At 36.4% G+C, this 20,679-nt stretch overlaps 1 protein-coding gene across 2 annotated transcripts; it reads left to right on the top strand.

The window, feature by feature from the left end:
* Positions 1-14,452: 14,452 nt before the first annotated feature.
* On the top strand, positions 14,453-18,940 carry LOC110861340. 2 transcript variants are annotated; one of them, XR_004833167.1, is made up of 7 exons: positions 14,453-14,552; positions 14,626-14,706; positions 15,141-15,545; positions 16,232-16,318; positions 17,538-17,790; positions 18,213-18,430; positions 18,518-18,940. XR_004833167.1 is itself a non-coding variant. In XM_035844648.1 (6 exons), the coding sequence occupies exons 1-6, from the start codon at positions 14,547-14,549 to the stop codon at positions 18,374-18,376; spliced, it is 996 nt and encodes a 331-aa protein (XP_035700541.1). In that variant the 5' UTR covers positions 14,453-14,546; the 3' UTR covers positions 18,377-18,940. The 2 variants fall into 2 exon arrangements, 1 of the variants encoding a protein (XP_035700541.1); XM_035844648.1 differs by having other exon boundaries at positions 18,213-18,940.
* The last annotated feature ends 1,739 nt before the right edge of the window (positions 18,941-20,679 follow it).

Genomic DNA, 20,679 nt, shown 5'->3' on the forward strand with positions numbered 1-20,679 from the left:
CGAACAGCAGCAAAACACAATTAAAAAAGCAATTTCACGTCATAAGGCTCAGACCAATTTTGATATTTTGTGTAAATCTTTCCATTGTGAGATACTTGATCAACCTAAATGGATATGTGGTTCGTGTGGAGGTCTTTGGTATCGATCATCTATGCATCCGACAACAATGGAAGTCGTGAGGAAACTTCATCCCAAGAAACCTTTCACCCATCTAAAAGTGGATGGCAAGTACTTCTTATGTGGCACATGTCACGATTCGCTGAAGAGTGGTGACGTGCCCAGGTTGTGTATGTCAAACGGACTGTATTTTCCTCCCATTCCACATCAATTACAGAGCATGACTAGCTTAGAGGAACGTTTGGTTGCATTGAGGCTACCGTTTGCTCAGATTAGATCGTTAGGGAGCGACCGTCAGTACGGAATCCGAGGGGGGGTAGTAAACGTTCCAAACGACATGGACATAGTCGCCAAAGTTATTCCCCGCCGATTTGATGAGACGAGTACAGTACAGGTTCAATTGAAGCGCCGCATGACTTATAAACATCCATACATGTTCCAAACAATTCGACCATACAAAGTTTTCCATGCAGCAAATTATTTAGTATGTACCGAATTGTATAAAAAGGAAAAGGTATTTCTATCCTCAGACTGGGCTAATAGTGTTTCAACAGACACAGTAGAATATATAGTAAACCCAAGCGATGCTACTCAAAGTTATACAGACATAGAAAATATTAAAGACTTATCTATCAGTGACAAAGCCGAAACTGAAGACAATGATCCACCGTTAACGGAAACTCTAATGCAAGAAGATCAACTAATCATGGCAGTGGCACCTGGGGAAGGAATGCGCCCGTTGTCTTTACTTATGGATCTCGACGCCGAAGAGTTATCTTTTCCATCCATTTACTGCGGCATCAAACGAAAACTGAATCCAGAAGCTAACTTGTCATATAGTGATATTGCAAAGTCCGAACTACGCAGATTTGATCCACGCTGCAGACGAGCAGACAATATCTTATATAGCTACCGTCTCGTTCAAACTCATAGGATCGCTAGTAACATAAACATATGTCTTCGAAAAAAGAAAAAGCGTGGGATCGTGACTGTTGGAAACCTACTTAACAAGCAATGTGTCCAGAGCTTAATTCAACACGATGACGGGTATCGGCTTTTGTCAAACATTGTCAACTCACCGTCATATTTGGAAGAGAAGAAGAAGGACGTAATGGCCATGATTCGTCAACTTGGACTCCCAACATTTTTCATTACAACATCAGCTGCAGAGACGAAATGGCCCGAGTTGATCTCCATGCTCCATAATAGGAAGTATGGGACCGTGTTAACTAATGAAGAAGTTTCTAATATGAAGTTCGATGCTAAAGCGGATCTCATAAGACATGACCCGATAGGATGTGTAATGGCTTACGACAGACGGGAGAAGGCAATGGACAGATTTTTGATCAAGCCAGTGGGTGGAATCTTTCATCCTTATGTACACCAGGACTTCTTTAAAAGGAAAGAAGTTCAACAACGCGGGTCAATTCACACACATAGAATGGATTGGATTAAGGATGCTCCGACGTTTGACAAAGAAAATTCGCTAACTCACCAAGCTTGTTGTGAATTCATAGATGAATTCATAACCTGCAAGAAAGATGAATCCGATGACATGAAGGAAGTCCTGGCATACCAAATCCACAACCATTCACATACTTGCGAAGACAAACGACGAGGATGTAGGTTCGGTTTTCCAATTGCACCTATGAGGACGACAAGAATACTACTTCCGTTACCTGCGAACCAACGCTTGTTGAAGCCGCTTCTCCGCTCGTCGTTTCTGAGTTTGCCGTGACGTCAGCATTTCCGGTCAGACTAACTTTTATGCGAAACCAGCACCCAATATGATAATCAATATTGGAGTCTTCAGCAGACGGGTCTTGACTGCCGGCTTTCACAGAATCTGTTGTAAATATGTATGCATATATACATATGTATAATAATGTTATATTTTTCATTAATTAATCAATATAAATATGGTACCTCGAATCAAGCCGTCTGGGTTTGTCGTTGTCGGTAGAGGCGGTAGGCTTATTCTTTATGTACTTTTTCAATTTCTTGATAGCCTTTTCGTAGGAATCTGTAAATTTATATCTATGCATAATTAAGCTGAATAAACATGAATAAACTTAAAGAAAGAACAATACCGAATGTTCCAACGTATAAAATTCCATAACTCGTCCAATCTTTTCCTGGGAGAGCGCAGGGGTCACTTTGGATACTAGCAAACTTCTTCGGGATAGGGTAAGGAAATTTACACAGAGTTTTATCTTTGGAAATCCAAGTAGACGGGACCACCTCCACCCCTTTTTCAATTTCGAACTCGAATAGTACGAAGTTTTTCAAAGTTTCCGACATATGGTCGATCTTAACTATGTAACATTTTTTTTGTATAAAAATTGAAAATATTGCAGAATGATCGGTAAGAATTTTGTGTGAATATACTACCACCGGTGTACCACGCTTTGGGTTTTTACAATTCCCGGTTACGAACTAATAAACTCTCATGAGATTACTTGTACAAAATTCATGCGAATTTTGTACAAGTAATCTCATGAGAATTTGTACTAAATTACTTGTACAAAACTCGCATGAATTTTGTACAAGTAATTTAGTACAAATTCTCATGAGATTACTTGTACAAAATTCGCATGAATTTTGTACAAGTAATTTCATGAGAATTTAGCAAGGGTGGGCAAGATACAAGGTAATGTATCTTCAAGATACTTTCCTCAAGATACTCAAAATTGAGCCTCAAGATACGATACAAAGTTAAGATACTTTTAACTCACAAGATACAAGTTACAAGATACTGTATCGAAGATACTTGTGTTTTCGGCCAAGATACAATACATGTATCTTGAAGATACAAAGTCAAGATACAAAAGATGTAATGCGTTTGTATTTGATAGAATGATTTATTGAAATATTTTGGCATTCTTAAACATCATTAACTTTAAGCACAACCATTTTCTCAAACAACAAATCACTTAAAGTACGCCTATTTGGTGACAAAATCATTCCTGCGTAACTAAACAGACGCTCAACGAGTGCTGACTGCTGAGGATGGAATCGTAGTATTAAATTTAATAAATAGGTCCTTAATAACGGGATATTCATGCAAAATTTCTAAATCCTCTCGTTTGTCATCCAAATACTGGTGACACTGGATTCGGATTTAATTTCGTTATTACTCTGGTTCGCATTTCCTCATATTGTTCGTCGATCTGCCGACCCAAAGTTCGCCTGGAGACAATTTTTGTGTTCGGATCCAAACCTCGTGTAAATATTGAATAATAAGTGAAGGCACTTAATTATTTTCAGTGTAAGGGAAGGTTCGTAAACTACGTAACGCTGGCTAATACGGGCAAGATAGGATTTTTGCCCTATCCCGCTGCGTTAACCAGCGTTACGTAGTTTACGAACCGTCCCTAATGATTCATTACTAATGAAATGCAATGTACCTTTAACTAATTCCAGAAATCCAGGCTCTTCGATTGTACTAAGTGGGTGAATTCCCTTAACAATAAAGTTGAGTACGAGACGGTCCGTCCTGCTGGCCTTGGCAGTCTATTTGGCTACAGTTTTTATAGAAAAACCAGCACTGAGCAGGGATAATTGGCTGGCGTTATCGTTGGAGTTTTTAGCTTCAAGTTTCTGCTTTTTGAGGGCTGGTTCCAGTGACTTCCTCCGGTCTTCATACTCCTTGACCGAGTCTGGATGAAGCTGCTGGAATTATAATTACCGAATTTCTTAGCAATTGAATATATGGGAATATGAATTTAAAAAATATATACTAACCCATAGATGAGTCAGAAAATTCGCAGTTGATGGAAGTCCGCCACTAATAAATTTGTCCTTTACGCAATTACAACATTTTGCCGTAACAATGCTAGTGCCTTTATCAATTGACTGTACATTAAAGAATGTACCGTCCAAGATAATAGGTAATAATGAGTTATCCATCTCTTCACTAATCCCAGCTGTAGAAGTTGATGCCATTGTGCGCCCTTTATTTATTGCCAATCAAGTTATTTTGCGGAAAACTGGAAGCAAAACTACTTAATGTAGCATCACATGTTGAGATTGTACCATTCGGACATGCTGGGCACAACGGAGCAGAATCTAGTTTCATTATGTGAGCCAAAAAGTAACTTTGTATCTTGGAAACAAATATATTCTCAAGATACAAGATACAAGTTACTTTTCTAAGTAAGTGCTTTCAAGATACAAGATACAAGTTACTTGTAACTTGTAGTTCTTAAGATACAAGATACAAGTTACAAAATGTATCGCCGATACAGTATCGCCGATACATATATCTTGAAGATACAGTATCTTGCCCACCCTTGGAATTTAGTACCAACAAATACGTACTAAATCTTCACTTGTTCCGTTGTACTAATTGGTACAAATTTATTTGTGATAATTTAGTGCGTTTTGTGTGCAAATTTATTAGCAGCACACAAATTTGTACAACTTTTGTACCAATCTTGTACAAATTAATGATTACATTTTTTTATGCACAAAAATTGCATAAACTTGCATTGGGATTCGCAGTAAATTCGCATTGAGGTTACTTGGGCAATCATCATTCCTCCACCGAATAAGTCACCAATCGACCCTCTTTCAGCATAGGCACCACCATTATTTCGCAACGACGAAGGTGAAGAACTTGAGTAAAAAGTGGGTCGCATTTCTTGATCCGGCGAAAGAGTAATAAGTTTCCCGTCCAAATTTAACCGCTGCCTTGACCCGTCCGATAATTTCTGAATGATGGTCCCGTCCTTCGTCACTAGTAGAATTGCTCCGTCTGTCACATGGAAAATTATTTGATAATATCCGTATTTATTACGAGTTTATATGTTCGCATCGAACCTACTGAGGTGACGGCATAACATATCATCGATATGTCAGAAATGTCCAATTTGTCAGACGTTTAAAATTTGTGACAAATATGAGATTACATAGTTCACGTTATCATAAATTGTCAATTTGCTATAAATGTCAAATGTGTGCGTCATACATATGTGCCATACTTAAACGCCAGTCACATTCGAATTGTGACCAGTTGGATGGTCAATTGGACATATTGGACAAACATGACAAATATGACATATGTATATCGCCTTGACACGGACAAGCTCCATCCCTAATAGCAGCTAATTTTTTAACAAATTTGCCAACTACATATGTAAATACCCGCCGTAGATCTGCTCACAAATGAATTTTCACGCTAAACTTTTATCGAACTCGCCATGAAATGAATACCATTGAGAAGAATGATTACCATAGGATTATTCGGCACTGCCATATATCCTACTTTTCAGACCGCTTCCATCCTTTCGTACCAGATTTAGTTGACCATTAGCCTCCAATTGTGTCAAGACTCGATTGACCTGACTTACTGAAACTTTTCCTGTCCGTGACACCGTAACAAGGGGCCCGTTAGGGACTGTGATGTAAGAATCAAAAGTGCGAGACACGTCGATTGAGACCTGTGGATAAATTTACGCTTGAAAAATTAATCTAGAAAACAGTAATAAATAATAAAATAATAATGACGCAATGCACGCGGCCCTTGGTAAAATTTTAAACCCTGGAAACTTATAAACGTACTGTTACAAAGTTTTGCGAACGTTTCTAAGGAAAACTAGCACACACATTTTTACTCAGATCAAGGGCCTCTTTTTATTTTGTAACAGCTTATAAAATTTGGTACATGGGGCAGTTGATACATAAATTATGTAATGCTACAGGGGGAGGGGGTGAGATAAGGCTTCAATGTCATGGTCCATATGTGAAACAGATTTGACGGGGGAGGGGGGGGGGTTTGCAAATCGTGATTTTTGCGTCACACAATTAATGAATGGCCTCCAAAACACATAGATTTAACGATTGCATGAATTGTCATTCGTATTTACATACCTCGTGTGGCGGCTTAATTCGAATATTTCCTTGGTACGTGGACATAAGAATGTTCCCGTTGGGTAGGTTAACCGCTTTGCCTCCATCGCTGGAACAATTAGGCCGGGAATTGGGCCCTTTTGAATGTCCGCCGCCAAATTGGAGGTATAGTCGAGGAACTGCTTCTTGGGCGAGTTGGTCATCATTTTGTTGATGAATGGTTGGGTTCTTGTAGAACGACGATAATAAATATTATCAAATTAAATTGGAGTTTGCATGCTACATAATTATAATAAATATTGAAGGTATTTATTAAGAGTTCGTATTATCGAAACCCCACGTAAAATGGGGATGCGCAAGTTTGGTAACAAATTTTCGCGCCAAATTTTTCGCGAAGTAAATTGCAAACTTGTTTTTCTAATCTTGCTACAGTTGAACGAACTCGTAATTGCCCCCATTCCCAACTAACCAACTTGGTCTTCAAGATCTAAAAATCTCGTCTCAGACGTCCGACTACTGACATGTACACATGACGAGATCCAGGAGACCTCGTCTGGAACTAAGTCTTAATTGCAACTATTCTGTTAGTCTTAATAATGTCCAGTGCGAGACACGATTATGAGGTAGTGAAATATTCGTCCTCGCGATTTCCTCAAGACCAACCAAAATTTCTCACGAAACTAAACCTTGCGCAGAGTTGCATCATTTTAAGTGATTTGAATCAATTAATTTTGCTCAATTGTTTTATTGATTTAAATCAGTTTAAATGCCTAAGGACATTACTACCTTGTCAAAAAGACAATTAAACCGACATGTTCAAAACAGAGTGACCACTATTCTAAGTACAATTAAAACTAGCCGTGTCCACAAACAAGAAATAGTTAAAAATCCCGAAGAAGTGATAGTAGGTGACTCAAGTTCCGAAGTATTTAATTCTGACACATTCAATTGTCATTTTGATGAGTTACCCATATACTTATCTGACTGTGACAGTGACAGTGACTCGGAAGGAGAAAATTACGACTCAGGAGAAAACAATTGTGACTCAAATGAAGAAGAAAACTGTGACACGGAAGTGGAATTATTAAAGCAACAACTTAATCAGTGGTCAAACAAACACGTTATATCTCAGTGTGCAACCAGCGAATTGCTAAAACTTTTAAAAAAACACAATTGTTTTACTAGTCTTCCTTCAGATTCAAGAACACTCAAGGGGACCAGAAGGCACTTCAACGTCAAACCAATTCCGCCAGGGGAGTATGTTCATCTAGGATTATCGAATGGAATACAAAACTATCTAAATAGAGTTAAGCCGCAGGAAACAAAGGTCGAAATTTTGGTTAATATCGACGGTATTCCAATATCTAAAAGTAGCAAAAGCGAATTATGGCCAATACTTTGTGCTGTGAGAGAAAAACAATTCAAGCAACATCCATTCTGTGTTGGTGTTTACCATGGGCCAGCAAAACCTAAAGATCATAATTTGTTTTTATTTGAGTTTGTTGAAGAGTGTAACAATTTAATTAGGAATGGCTATAAATACGGTAATATTGTTTATGAAATCAAAATAGCTGGATTTGTCTGCGACGCCCCGGCTCGGGCATTTATCACCTGCACAAAATATCATTCAGGGTTTTCTGCCTGTAGTAAATGTAATCAGATTGGAGAACGATATTTAAATAGGACAATTTTTTCCACCTCAAGTGGATCATTACGTAAAGATGCAGATTTTTTGTCAGTTGAGGATGACGATGACCACCATCGAGGAAAAACAATTTTAGTAAATTTAAATGTCGGCTTAGTAAGTAAAGTGCCATACGAGTATATGCACTTAATATGCTTGGGTGTAACCAGAAAGTTACTGAATCTATGGACAAGTGGTCCACCGAACTATCTAAAATTTAGTGGATCATTAATTAACGATATATCCGCCGCCTTATTAAAACAGCAGAAGTTTGTGCCCTGTGATTTTAATCGAAAGCCACGAGCACTGGACGAATTACCTCGTTGGAAGGCGACAGAGTATCGGTTTTTCATCTTGTATGTAGGACCAGTTATTCTTGAAAACAAAATACCAGAGCCTTACTATCAACATTTTCTTGCTCTTCATGTTGCGGTGCAAATATTTTCAAGTGACGACTTAATTAAGAAATATGGTGATTATGCAGATAAACGTATGCAGTATTTTGTTCAGAATTTTTCAGTGTTGTATGGTAAAGAGAATCTAAGTTATAACGTACATGGATTGTTACATGTTTATGATGATGTAAAGATTTTCGGAAATGTAAATACTTATAGTGCATTTTGTTTGGAAAATTACTTGGGGAAAGTGAAGAATTTGATAAAGGGTGGAAATCGTCCATTGGTCCAGGTTTGTGGAAGAATATTAGAGCGGGAGCAGTGCCAAGAGCGTGGAAAGAGAGAGGAGTCAGTACAAATTCCCTCCTCCACTTCAACCCAGAAGAAAGTTAATTTTAAGTCTACTTTTTTGCAAGCAGACGAAAGAAATTGTTACTGCAGATTAAAAAGTGGAATTTTAATTAAAATCACAAATATAATTTCAAACTTTAGCAAGAATAGTGTTGAGTTGGTTGGAAAAGAGTGCTGTCCATCTGAATCATTTTATGATAACCCCATCAGTTCAAAATTACTTAAAATAGTGACATTTTCGAACTTCAAAAATCCTCAATCTTGGTCAATCGACCAAGTTGAAGAAAAATATCTCGTTCTTCAAAGACAAAATAATACTTTTGTTGGATTTCCCCTATACACAGAATAAATATGGAGTTTGCTATTGTCAATTTCACCATTACTAATTCCGTCGCTGTAATCCCAATTAATTGGATTTTAAACTCTCAAACTTGGTGGCCCCCTTACAAAAACAACAATCGAATCACGACGGCTGTGATGAAAAAGGAAGACGTCAATCCTGCAAATTGGAATCTTCATCCGATGCGTATTCTCAAGAAAAATGGCGAGTTTCTCTAGTTATTTGCTTCTCTAATTTGTGAAATTTTTATTGTAACGTACTAAAACTATATTAATTCTATTGCAGATTCTTATGACAAGGCACGAGCTGATTTGAAGCGCTCTGAGGAAACCTCCAATCTCGAATCTGAATCAGAGATACCAGATAGCCGAACTCGCCAAAGGAAAGGAAATCTTTTACAAAATTGCAAAAATCGGGAATTTCAAGACAGCGATTCGGAAGAAGGTGAAGCCGTGAATAAAAATGCGACTACCCGTAAAATTCCCCCTCCGCCTTCTTTTGACACTGGAATTGGACTGCTTTGTATTGCGGAAGGCAGCGGAACGTTGCGAACCCCAGAAAATTCTCCTGGTCGAAATATTAGTAAGTAATTATTATATGCCTAATTATGATACATAATTAAGGTCCCATCATTTATATTTAATTTTGTAGGTCCATCTTTGTCGCCAACGTCACCAGCTTCTGCGCCAGACACACGAGATTCTCCAATTCAAGGCAATATCTTAATTTATTATCGCATTAAAAATTATAATAATTTACAAAAATGCAATAATTATAGATTCGTCGGGTGCTGCTGGGATCACCGCTTTTGAAGACTACGTAGTGAAGTCATTGGAACGCCTGCACAAGAAGTCGGATCTGCAAGGAAAACTTCTGGTGCAGTTGACAAAAAATTTGCTCCAGAATCCCTCTAAAAGTGTCCAGCAAATTCAAACTACGTACAAATTTCCATTGAGCACTATGTCTGAACTTGACGACTTGGAAAAGAAGATTGTGGACCCCGTGGAACAGACAAAATTGGTAGGATTACTTTTTACCAAAATTACTAAAGTTTTTATTAGTAAAATTTTGAGTGTGAAGTTTTCTTTTATTTTTAAGGTTGACGACCTTACTTGGTTGGGCGGATCAACACCCCCGGAAGCGATTCGCCTGATTATGGAACACTTATTCACTAATGAGCTTGCCCTTCAATTTGCATGGGAAGGGATACGGAAAATCAATCCGAAGCGACCCTTCAAACAGTTGAAAATAAAAAATGTTATTTTTGGTAATTTATGACTGATTAATCATATTGTATTCCCATTTGAAACTTCGATAAGACTCTTTTAATTTCCTAGATGTGCTCAAAAAGAATCCGTACTTGAAGGGTGTGACGGCGAAAGATTTGAAGGTGAAAGGCGCATCCTGGCTTCAGCATGCACCGGATAGGATTAAAGCGGAGGTATATTTTTATTTTTATTTCTCTTGAAAATTAAGCATAAAATAAATATTTTGACAATAAAATTTTTATTTCTTTTAGATTGCAAAACGTGAAAGAAGTGCTAAGTCTGCTGGTGTTGGAGAAGGTGGTGTCAATTCAGAACTTCAAATTTAACTATAATATTTTTGAAATTAAATTATAATTGTTTGTTTATTGACTTGATGCGTTGGATGAATAAAAAGTAGAGCATTTAATTGAAAATTGTACAATTATTGAAAATACCATTTTGGGGAAAAATTGAGACATTTTGAAGAGCATTGTTATGGCATTTCCTAAAGACATCCTAAAGTGACGTCCTGGGGAGATCAGTAAGTGGGACATTTCGTAATCCTGAAGATATCGCTAAGAGCAAGGTCGTCATTATGATGATATCTGCAGGATGAATTAAGCGCCTGGTCCAGATATCCTCATAAGTTCTTGAGGACCAACCTTGGTTAATTGGGTTGTTTGTTACTTACAATAGGCTCTTGCCGTTGTTGAGGAGGAGAAGGAAAGATTTGTAGGGCTGTGGTCCACTCTGGAAGTCAAAATAAAAAACACATGTATTAGCAGAAGAATGAGATATGAAGAATGAATGAATAATGTTATTCATCATTCATTTTACATGCTATGCTTAACACATGGCGTGTATTGAGAAAATAAGGAGAATTTGAGATAAAACGATTTCAAAAATGAATAATAAATAAACATTTAATTTCAAATATAAAAAAATGAATAATGCATGCACACGTTTTTCTAATTTTTTAACCGAATCAATTTTGAATGTAGAAATATTTTTTGAATTATTTTATTTAAAAAAATATTTTTTCGCGCAAAACTTACCACAAATATTGCTGGGTCAGGAACAGGCTCTCCTAAGACTACCGGATGGGAAATTACTTGTGGGAGGAGCAATGCACAAATTATGGGATTAATTTCGAACCCTACGCAACGAATGGACCCCGTCACCATCTTGATCTACTTATGCAAATCCGTGCTAGCACTTTGTAAATAAAACGATTTTTGCTAAATGGAAATTTTCAAAATTTTATTTTTTAAAGGAAACTTAAGAGGGAATAAGTTCAACCAGAAAAGCTCGGCGATGAGATCGGCGACGTAAAACCAATCGCCCACCTTTTTAGCCCGAGCCAGGGCTTATGTACCCGTTATGTCTGTCTGTCCGTCCGTCCGTCCGTCTGTCTTCGCGATAACTCTTTTTAAACTCAACCGATCGACTTGAAATTTTTACCACATCTATATCTACTCAAAAGACAAATCAAGTTCGAAGATGAGCCGAATCGGTCCAGTGGTTGACCGGTGGGGGTCATGTAGGTAGTGGGGTTATTATGCATCAAATTTTCAAAATTGTCATAGAAAGCTGAAATTTGGTACATAGGTAACTAATGGCTTATAATGAAAAGATATGAAGTGAATTTGCGAAAATTTTTATCTGGAGGGACCCTATGGGGTCACCCAAACTGATTTTTCAAAATCGTTCAATTAAGCCGAAATTTGGTATGGAAGTCGATAACAGCTTATACTGAGAGTTTATGATATACAATTTTGAAAATTTTGACCCAGAGGTACCCGGTGGGGTGACCCATACTGATTTTGCAAAATCACTCAATTAAGCTGAATTTTGGCGTAAAGATTGGTAAACAAATTCTAGTTGTACCCACCCTGGCTCGGGCTAAGCAAAGCTGCACTGTAGGTTTTTACGATGAAATACATGGACGTCCCCTGATAACATTTGTGCTAGGTCAAGATATGATATTTAATATCGAGACAAGTGATAAATGTCAAAAATTCATATGTATGTAGCAGGAATGAGGAAGATGTAATGCGATCAGTATGTACAGTGGCCGTGGAAGGCTGGGGACCGAGGGACAACGTCCCACTTGTGCAGATCAAGGGTTTCGTCCTTTTATTCTGTAACAATTTATAAATTATTTGACCAAAACACCCGGATTTGACGAAGTTATGTAAATTGTCCAAATAAGAATAATTACGTAATAGTGATATTCACGTGGATTTTTATAAATTACTTAATTGTGCAATTTCGTGTAAAAATTGATGTCTCCCACGGCTTCCTCGGTCACTAATTACGTGTGCCTCGCATATTTGCATTCATTAAGGTCACATGCGTATGACCAGCAAGCAACAAAGAAATTTGTTCATTCGTGATAATTATATGTATGTAAAAAATGTGCAATTCAGTAATTATTGAGATACAGCCTGACCTAAGACTAGTCTTTGTACACTCTTGAAAATTATGTTACCCTTTTGAAAAGTAAATCCGCCATAAATTCCAATTATAATTACTCAGCAATACTTAGAGTCTTATAATAAATATGGGGATGACGATTTGTCTCCAAATTATTTAGAGTGTGTGTGCATATATGTGTACAGTAGTGTATTACATACATGCTTCATTGTAATAAAGATCCATCATTGGTTTGGAATTTACAACTTGTAAATATCCAAATATGGGTGCATCGTTCACCAATTTGGCATTCTTTTCACGCTATAAGATAAATTTATTGATCATTGAACTACTTACATTTATGTAAATTTGTCTCACCAAAAACAATACGCTCAAAATAACTTCGGTAGGCAACGTTTTCTTCGTAAAGCAAAACTAACTTACAGAATGATAAAAAATGTGAAATTTGTTATTTACATATATGGGAACATACATAAATTATGTCATGCAAAAAATCGCGAACTTCTAGACCCCCTCTCCCCGTCCTATTGACCACGTGTCACACAGACACGATTGGATCATTGCACTCCCTTCCCTCGTGTGACATAATTTGTTGACGGTCCATATTCGCGAATCGAAATTTTTGTTTTTGAAAAAATGAAACTTTGACGTGTAACCCGTTTTAAAGTTAAATGATTAAATTTTCCGGTCGTAATAAAGTACAAGTTTATAATACACTATTCATATAAATACATCGCCTTGGTATAAGTAGTCCTGTCACCTGTATGAATACGGCTTAAAAACTTTTCTTTTTACTCAATAATATATAGTAGATATGTACATACTTATGTATGCAAATCAGGGTTCGGAAAAACCCAGGGTTTTAATCAAAAAGTAACGACCCAGGGGTTTTAATGGGTTTTAATGGTTTTTTTGGGTTTTAATGGATTTTATTGGGTTTTATGGGTTTTATTGGGTTTTATTAGGTTTTGCACAAGTAATACACTGGACAAAACATTTTCACAACTATTCCAATCCAATTCCAGTCATACATATGTATCTGTTCCTAAATGGTCCTAATAACTAATCATAATTTAATACTACATATTTGCGACCATAATCAATACTTTTTCTTGAATATTTCCTCTCATCATAATGAAATCCAAGTTGACCATAACAGAAAAAATCTGTCTTGTAAGCAGTTAATGTGAAAATGTCCACCATACTTGAAGACACATTTCCAAGCATACATACATACTGGAAATTAGAATAAAATTAAAGCTTTTTCAACCTCCAATAGAACCTAAATATGTCCCTATTGGAGTGCAATGCAAACCAGCAAAAGCTACCAAGGCATTTGTGGTTGAGTAAAAATTCATAACATTTGGAAAGTGTTTCAAAGTTTAGTGTTTCTAAGTTTAATGTTTAAAATTTAAAACAGTTTTTAGCGATCTTAATGTGTATTATTATTTCTGGAAAAAATTGAGTATTGATGAACAACGAAATACATTTTTATGAGCAAAAAAATAATATCTGTAAAAAGCAATTATTATGGTCGAGAGTAGTATTAAATAATATATGATCAGTTAAACATTCCGAAATCACTTTTTTGTACACTTGAAACATATGATGGTTAGGGATGGGTTCGTTGATTTATTCCTGGTTTCAAAACTTACAATATTAAAGAACTAAACTGCTTAGCTGCCGTAAAACAACTTGGTCTCACGTATGATAGATTTTTCAGCTTTTAGAATATAGTTTTAAGGGAAACCCCAGCTAAAAACTATTAAAACCCAAATAAAACCCATTAAAACCCAAATAAAACCCATTTAACATGGTAAAACCCAATGGGTTTTATTCTTCAACCACCCATTAAAACCCAAAAAACCCAACCCAATAAAACCCTGGGTCGGAATACCCTGATGCAAATACGAATAAGTAGATATGAGGATACTGAGTAAACCCAAAACGAAAGATTACTCTGCAAATCATGTATAAAGTACATATGTAAGTACATTATTTACCTTATCTACTGATATATTTTCCAGTATCTCGATTAACATGTATTTCAGTACAACTATATACATGCATTTTCACACTTCTCGTCTCAGCTTTCTTTACAAAGCACACTCAAGAGCGTCACGACAATGGCTGTAAGTTTGCATCTACAACATAAGCAATGACTAATGTTAGAAAAGGCTACTATTTACCGTTTAAATTTTTCAGGCATTCGCAATTATAGGCGCGATTAGTGCTGGAACTCAACTTGTAGCAACTCTATGCGATCTCCAAGTAAAGAAGAAACAGGTAAATTGCTTCTAAATTATTTTGGACATAAAAATAATAAATTATTAGTTTACAAATACGAAAATCGCAAATACTGCCAAAAATAGTAAATGTTTATCCTGTACAAATATTAACCCGTTTTTCAACTGTGTACTCTTAGAAATCTGGTATGGTCAGGCAGGTATTGATCACTCGGTATTAACCTGTTGGTACTAAAATCATACCTGTCCGCAAAATTTCATATCTACAAGGTATCTACAACTTTAATCCTGAGCAATTACTACACGGTATTACTTATCAATCCCACTTTGGTAGAGTAATAAATGAACTTCTTGGTAGTATTTTAATACTGGATTTCTAAGAGTGCACTTTTAACCTGAAATTTCATATTTTTTCACAAATTTCATAAACAAAGACAAGACCGCATATATAAATTACCCATATTATTTATCCAGTTACAGAAAGACATTCTGGAAGCAGATTACGCAAGATTACATGAATCTACCCTTCAGCGTTGCTTGCACCACCACGAAGAGCGGATGCTGCAAATGACTCTGCGCCACTTGGAACGGAAGCACGAAAGAGAAATCCAATTGGAAAGATTGATCTTGGAAATTGATTATCTTATCGAATCTGCCAGTTTGGGAGGAAATGAAAATAAAAAAAATAACCATATCGATAAAACCGATAAGTCTAAAGGAGAAAACTGGTTGAACATCGATAACGATCTCGGCGTGGATCAAGATTTAATGATATCGCTAATTGAGGAAGCCCAAATTCAAGAACTTGACACAAAAGATGATGGAGAAATAGCGTATCAATTGCAACTCATGGAACTTGAAGATGGTATGAAAAATCGGGTCAGTCGGTCAATCAGCAAGTGGTTTATACGTCAATCATTATGAATCGTTATGATCATTCATTCAGTTTTGATGATGGAAATAAGGTTGTGCAAATATTGATAAAGTTCATTCACCTATTAGACAACGTTTCATATCGCATCACAACGTCCGGTTGCACTACCTTTTGCTGTGATTCAGGTCTTTGTAAAAAAGTAAATATGTGCATCCGGTTTGTATTTGGGCAACGGTTTTATCACGTCGTATCGTATAAAAAGCTGAATCGCAAAATTGCAAGGATTCATTTGAGGGAGCTAGCCTTTACTTGAGACTGCTTAAAGTACTGCTAAACTTAAAACGCCGGTTTTAAGCTCCTATCTTAGCAATCAATTAGCTAATTGTCACTTACTTGGGTACTTTATCCCGCAAGTTATAGCAATGGACGGGAAATATGGTCTGCCTTCATTCCTTTCGAATCCAAGCCAGGTAAACTTCACTGAAATATGTAAATTCGTATCATGTTAGGGATTGTGCAGAAAGCATGTGATCGACTTGAGGGGTGGGGAGGGGGGGGGGTCAAGCCATCCTATTCTTCCCATGTTAGGGGAACGGTAACACCTTGGGGGTAGCGGTTAAAATTCTCAAAAAATCGGTCAAATGCTTCATATACGGCCCCTTACAAAATATTAACATTGGGAATGATTTAGGCCCAGGGACAAATGTTTGGAGCTTTAGCTGGAGCAGCAGCCAGTGTTTACGGTACTTCTCGAACAATGGGGTTAGAGGAAAAAAAGGTACGTATTTATTTTATAAATTTTATAAAGTGTTTCAGAAATATTAAGTCAAACGTGTTCAAATTTTGCACAACGGTTAGACAAATTCTACCTTTTGGTTGTGTCATCCTCTTTTTTCCTCAGCATTGAGTAAATTTTACTAATTTTTATTTACAAGGGAACCTCATCCACTGTCCAATCCCGATTGCCTTCCAAATAGCCTTAATCGACAGATAATTTAATGAAACTAAAAGTTTCTCATAGAACATGCGGTGCAAAATCGCGTTTTCGCGAAATATTTAGCGAGAGCTGCACCAAAACGTGCAATTTTCCCAATGCTTTTAACATACCCCACCAGCTTTTTCGAATGATGAAATGAACTTTAGAGAATATTGATAAGTTATATACCTGTCCGCGTAATTTCAGCCCGATCACGAAATGCAAAAAAGTTATGCTAAATAATGCAATTATTTGCCAATTTTTGCAAATTTGAAAACTTTTGAAAAATTTTGAAACAATTTGAAAACTTTTCAAAAAATTTGAAAAAATTTGAAAAAATTTGAAAAAATTTGAAAAAATTTGAAAAAATTTGAAAAAATGTGAAAAATTTGAAAAATTTTGAAAATAAAAATTTGAAAAAATTTGAAAAATTTAGAAAAAATTTGAAAAATTTTCAAAAACTTTGAAAAAATTTGAAAAAATATGAAAAATTTAGAAAAAATTTGAAAATTTTAGAAAAAATTCACATTTTTTCAAATTTTTTCAAATTTTTTGAAAAGTTTTCAAATTGTTTCAAAATTTTTCAAAAGTTTTCAAATTTGCAAAAATTGGCAAATAATTGCATTATTTAGCATAACTTTTTTGCATTTCGTGATCGGGCTGAAATTACGCGGACAGGTATATAACTTATCAATATTCTCTAAAGTTCATTTCATCATTCGAAAAAGCTGGTGGGGTATGTTAAAAGCATTGGGAAAATTGCACGTTTTGGTGCAGCTCTCGCTAAATATTTCGCGAAAACGCGATTTTGCACCGCATGTTCTATAAGAAACTTTTAGTTTCATTAAATTATCTGTCGATTAAGGCTATTTGGAAGGCAATCGGGATTGGACAGTGGATGAGGTTCCCTTGTTAGTGTATAAATAGTTGGGTTAGCATAGAATTCCCTGTGCATTTGGTATTCAAAAAGGTACACTACATATTAACTATTAAATGCAATTGCGACCTTATTTTTGTCTAGCTTAAAAGCCAAATTGATAGCGCGGCAGCGGACAGGGCGCACCAGCAGCGAATGATGGACGAGGACCATCACCACCAAGAAAAAATGCAGGAAGGCCGACTTGCATATCTCAGGCGCGTCCATGCTGATCAAACCGAACTTCAAGCGTACAAGATGGAGTTGGAGTACGACCTGAGCATTAAAGAAATGAAATTAGCGAATCGGCCAAGCTCCGTGACGTACAATCTTAACGTCGGATTTCCCGAGGGACAAGGTATATATATATAACTGTTCATCATCATTCATTTGATTTATTCTCATAGTGAATGACTCTGAACGAAAATGAAATTCCTGTCATTTAAATGAAAATGTCTGAAGGATTTCAGATGAGTGACTGTGAAAGTAAAGATTTTTTGATTATGACAGTAAATGATAGTGAATGAAAATGAATTTTCTGTAATTTGAATGAAAATGGCTGAAGGATTCCGACATTTCGGATGAGTGACTATGAATGAAAGGATTCTTCACTAATTTCATTTTCACCCCATGCTTACTACATGGGGCGAAGAAATGAAGTCCGATGAAGTGCGTAACGAAATGAAATGAATTTGAAAGAAAATGAGTAAATGTGAATGAAAAACTTGAATCATAAATCGGCATGACTTACTTTTGAATGAAAACTACATTTTTGAACAGGTTTGCAAGGTCAAACCAGATGGCGTACGTTGGATCATCGTCCATTGCGTGGCAACCGTAACAGGCTTCAGCTCGGCCCGTGTCACTATCTCGGCAATGAGGAAGATGACGAAGAAGAAGGAGCCCCATCTAGGGCAGTACTTCCTTCGCGGCGGCAATATTAAAAATCTAGATGATCACTAAACCGATGGGGATATTCAGTACTATGTAGTTCGCATGTTAGCATACATAATTATTTAAAAAATTCCGAGCTATGTATGTACATACATAAATACTGGTCTTGCAGTTTGGGAATGAATTTTCAGGCTCAATTTCTTCTCCTAACTTTGTTTTTGGTGGCAATGCAAGCTCGTCCCTAATATCCCCAAAAATATTTATGCATTCTAGTTAAATATCAGTAAATATAGGTAACAGGTATGTACACTCTTAATAATCCGGTAAAGTCACACAGGTAATGATTTCTCGATAATAAATTTGGTAATAATATTTTACCAGGTAGTAAAAATTCGTTACCATGATGGTAAAACTTTATTACCAAGCCATTACCACATGGTACAACTTACCGTTACCACTTTTGTAGAGTAATATACTTGTACGTTTTGGTGACGTTGATTACCAGATTATTTACAGTGTACAAGGGAACACCCTTTTCCTGTAATTTGTGTTAAGTGTTAAAATTATTACACATCTTATTAATAAATTATATATTTAAAATTATGTGTGCAACATTTCTGCGTTTGTAATATGTACAGAATTTATTAGTCAGTGGCATTTAAATTGTATTCCCAGAGCATGTATAATTTACATTTTTCATTTAAAAAAGCTAAACGACCAGCGCCTTACAAATTTGTCCCTATCTGCGTTTGTAAACTACATACATATGTACGTATCCAAGTCGATGAAGGACACAAAAATAAATGAAAGACTTTTTCGATGCGCACCCCCCACGTTATGCTTATTTTAATTAAATAAAGATGGAAAATGAAGGATACGTATAAATGTTTTTCGCATCGATCTCAACGATTTCCATAAAAATTATTACAAATTTAATTTTCGGTGGAAGGGTTCACGTAGTATAGGAATTTAAGAACTGTATGCAACCACACCCCCTTTAAAAATTGAGACAAGAAACTGGGAAAAATGAGAAAGCTAGTATACACTCGGTACAACAAGAATTAGGCCCCAACTTGCATTTGACATTCGAATTCCCCCCTGAATAAGAACATTTTGATGCATCAAAAATTTCAAAATTCGAATATTCGCGCTTTTTTTCCCATACACATAAATCGTTAAAAAACTAATGGTTCCGGTCATTTCTCTTCTGACAACCTGATGCCAGATTTGTCTACGTCAAAATAGCTATATTCTCAGCTTTTGTTGTCCGAAGAGAAATGACCGGAACCATGACTTTTTTGAGGTCAAAGTCTCCGTGGGGGCCATCTTGTATGGCAAAGGCCGTAACAAACATAGAAACTTAATATTACATTATTAATATTATTAATATTAATAATAATTAATTCTGCACTAATTAGTGATGTGATATGATAGATGACTGCAATGTTGACAGAGAGAAAAAAAAGCGAGACGGATACGGCACTGTCGTGCGATGGTGGTGGTATCCACCAGAATCCGAGTTTTTCTCTCTCTGTCACTGAATTTCGTGTAAATATGGAAACAGGGTTTGTCGTACGGTTGCCTTGGGCTACCTCTAAAGGGTTTTTCAAGCTATACATACATATGTACCTACAAGCAACACACGAGATCATTAATTGTGATACATATCTATGGCCTAAATTTAATGCACCACCTGATTAGCTGAAACTGTCCTCTTATTTTGACGCTACCTCCCACTAGCTGAAATCTCCATTATGTCGGTTTGCTTAGCCACTCAATTAGCTAGTGGTAGGCACCCCACTTATCTGGTTCCTAAATTAAAGATATTGGGTGGAATTAAATATACGCTATGATAAGCATTTGGGTAGATAAGCATATGCTCAGCAAGTTTTTTGCTTTGGAATACCTTTAGGCAAAAAATTTAGGAATTTGTGCATATTGAATACAAAAAGTCCTAGATATTTTGCTCAGCACTTGCTTATAATTTGCCTAAGCAGCAAATATTGAATACAAATAAAATTTGACTGGGAAAATTTCTCTTGCCTAGGCATTGCCTAATATTGAATTCCACCCATTATGAACAAATTCCCGTAAAAATGCATACAAACTTTTTTTCTGATTGAAATTAAAAATTTTTACACGACAATACGAGCTTTATGAAGGGGCTAACGACCTTCAGCTCAGGGTTCGCTACCCCGGGTTTTTGTGGGTTGGGGTTTTTGGGGTTTTTGTGGGTTTTTGGGGTATCAAATGTCCGGAAAAACCCTAATGCTTAATGGGGTTTTTGCGGGTTTTTGTGGGTTTTTGTGGGTTTTTCCTGGGTTTTTGTAAAATTTTGGGGCAGATTGAAACA

This window comes from Folsomia candida, unplaced genomic scaffold, assembly GCF_002217175.1.
Source record: "Folsomia candida strain VU population unplaced genomic scaffold, ASM221717v1 Fcan01_Sc040, whole genome shotgun sequence".
Classification (NCBI taxonomy): Eukaryota; Metazoa; Arthropoda; class Collembola; order Entomobryomorpha; family Isotomidae; genus Folsomia; species Folsomia candida.

Bases quoted from the DNA above. Each gene is read 5' to 3' on its own strand.
- LOC110861340 (XM_035844648.1), top strand. The intron at 15,546-16,231 runs GTCAGTCGGTCA...GGAATGATTTAG, and splicing joins AAGATGGTATGAAAAATCGG to GCCCAGGGACAAATGTTTGG. The intron at 17,791-18,212 runs GTATATATATAT...ATTTTTGAACAG, and splicing joins CGGATTTCCCGAGGGACAAG to GTTTGCAAGGTCAAACCAGA.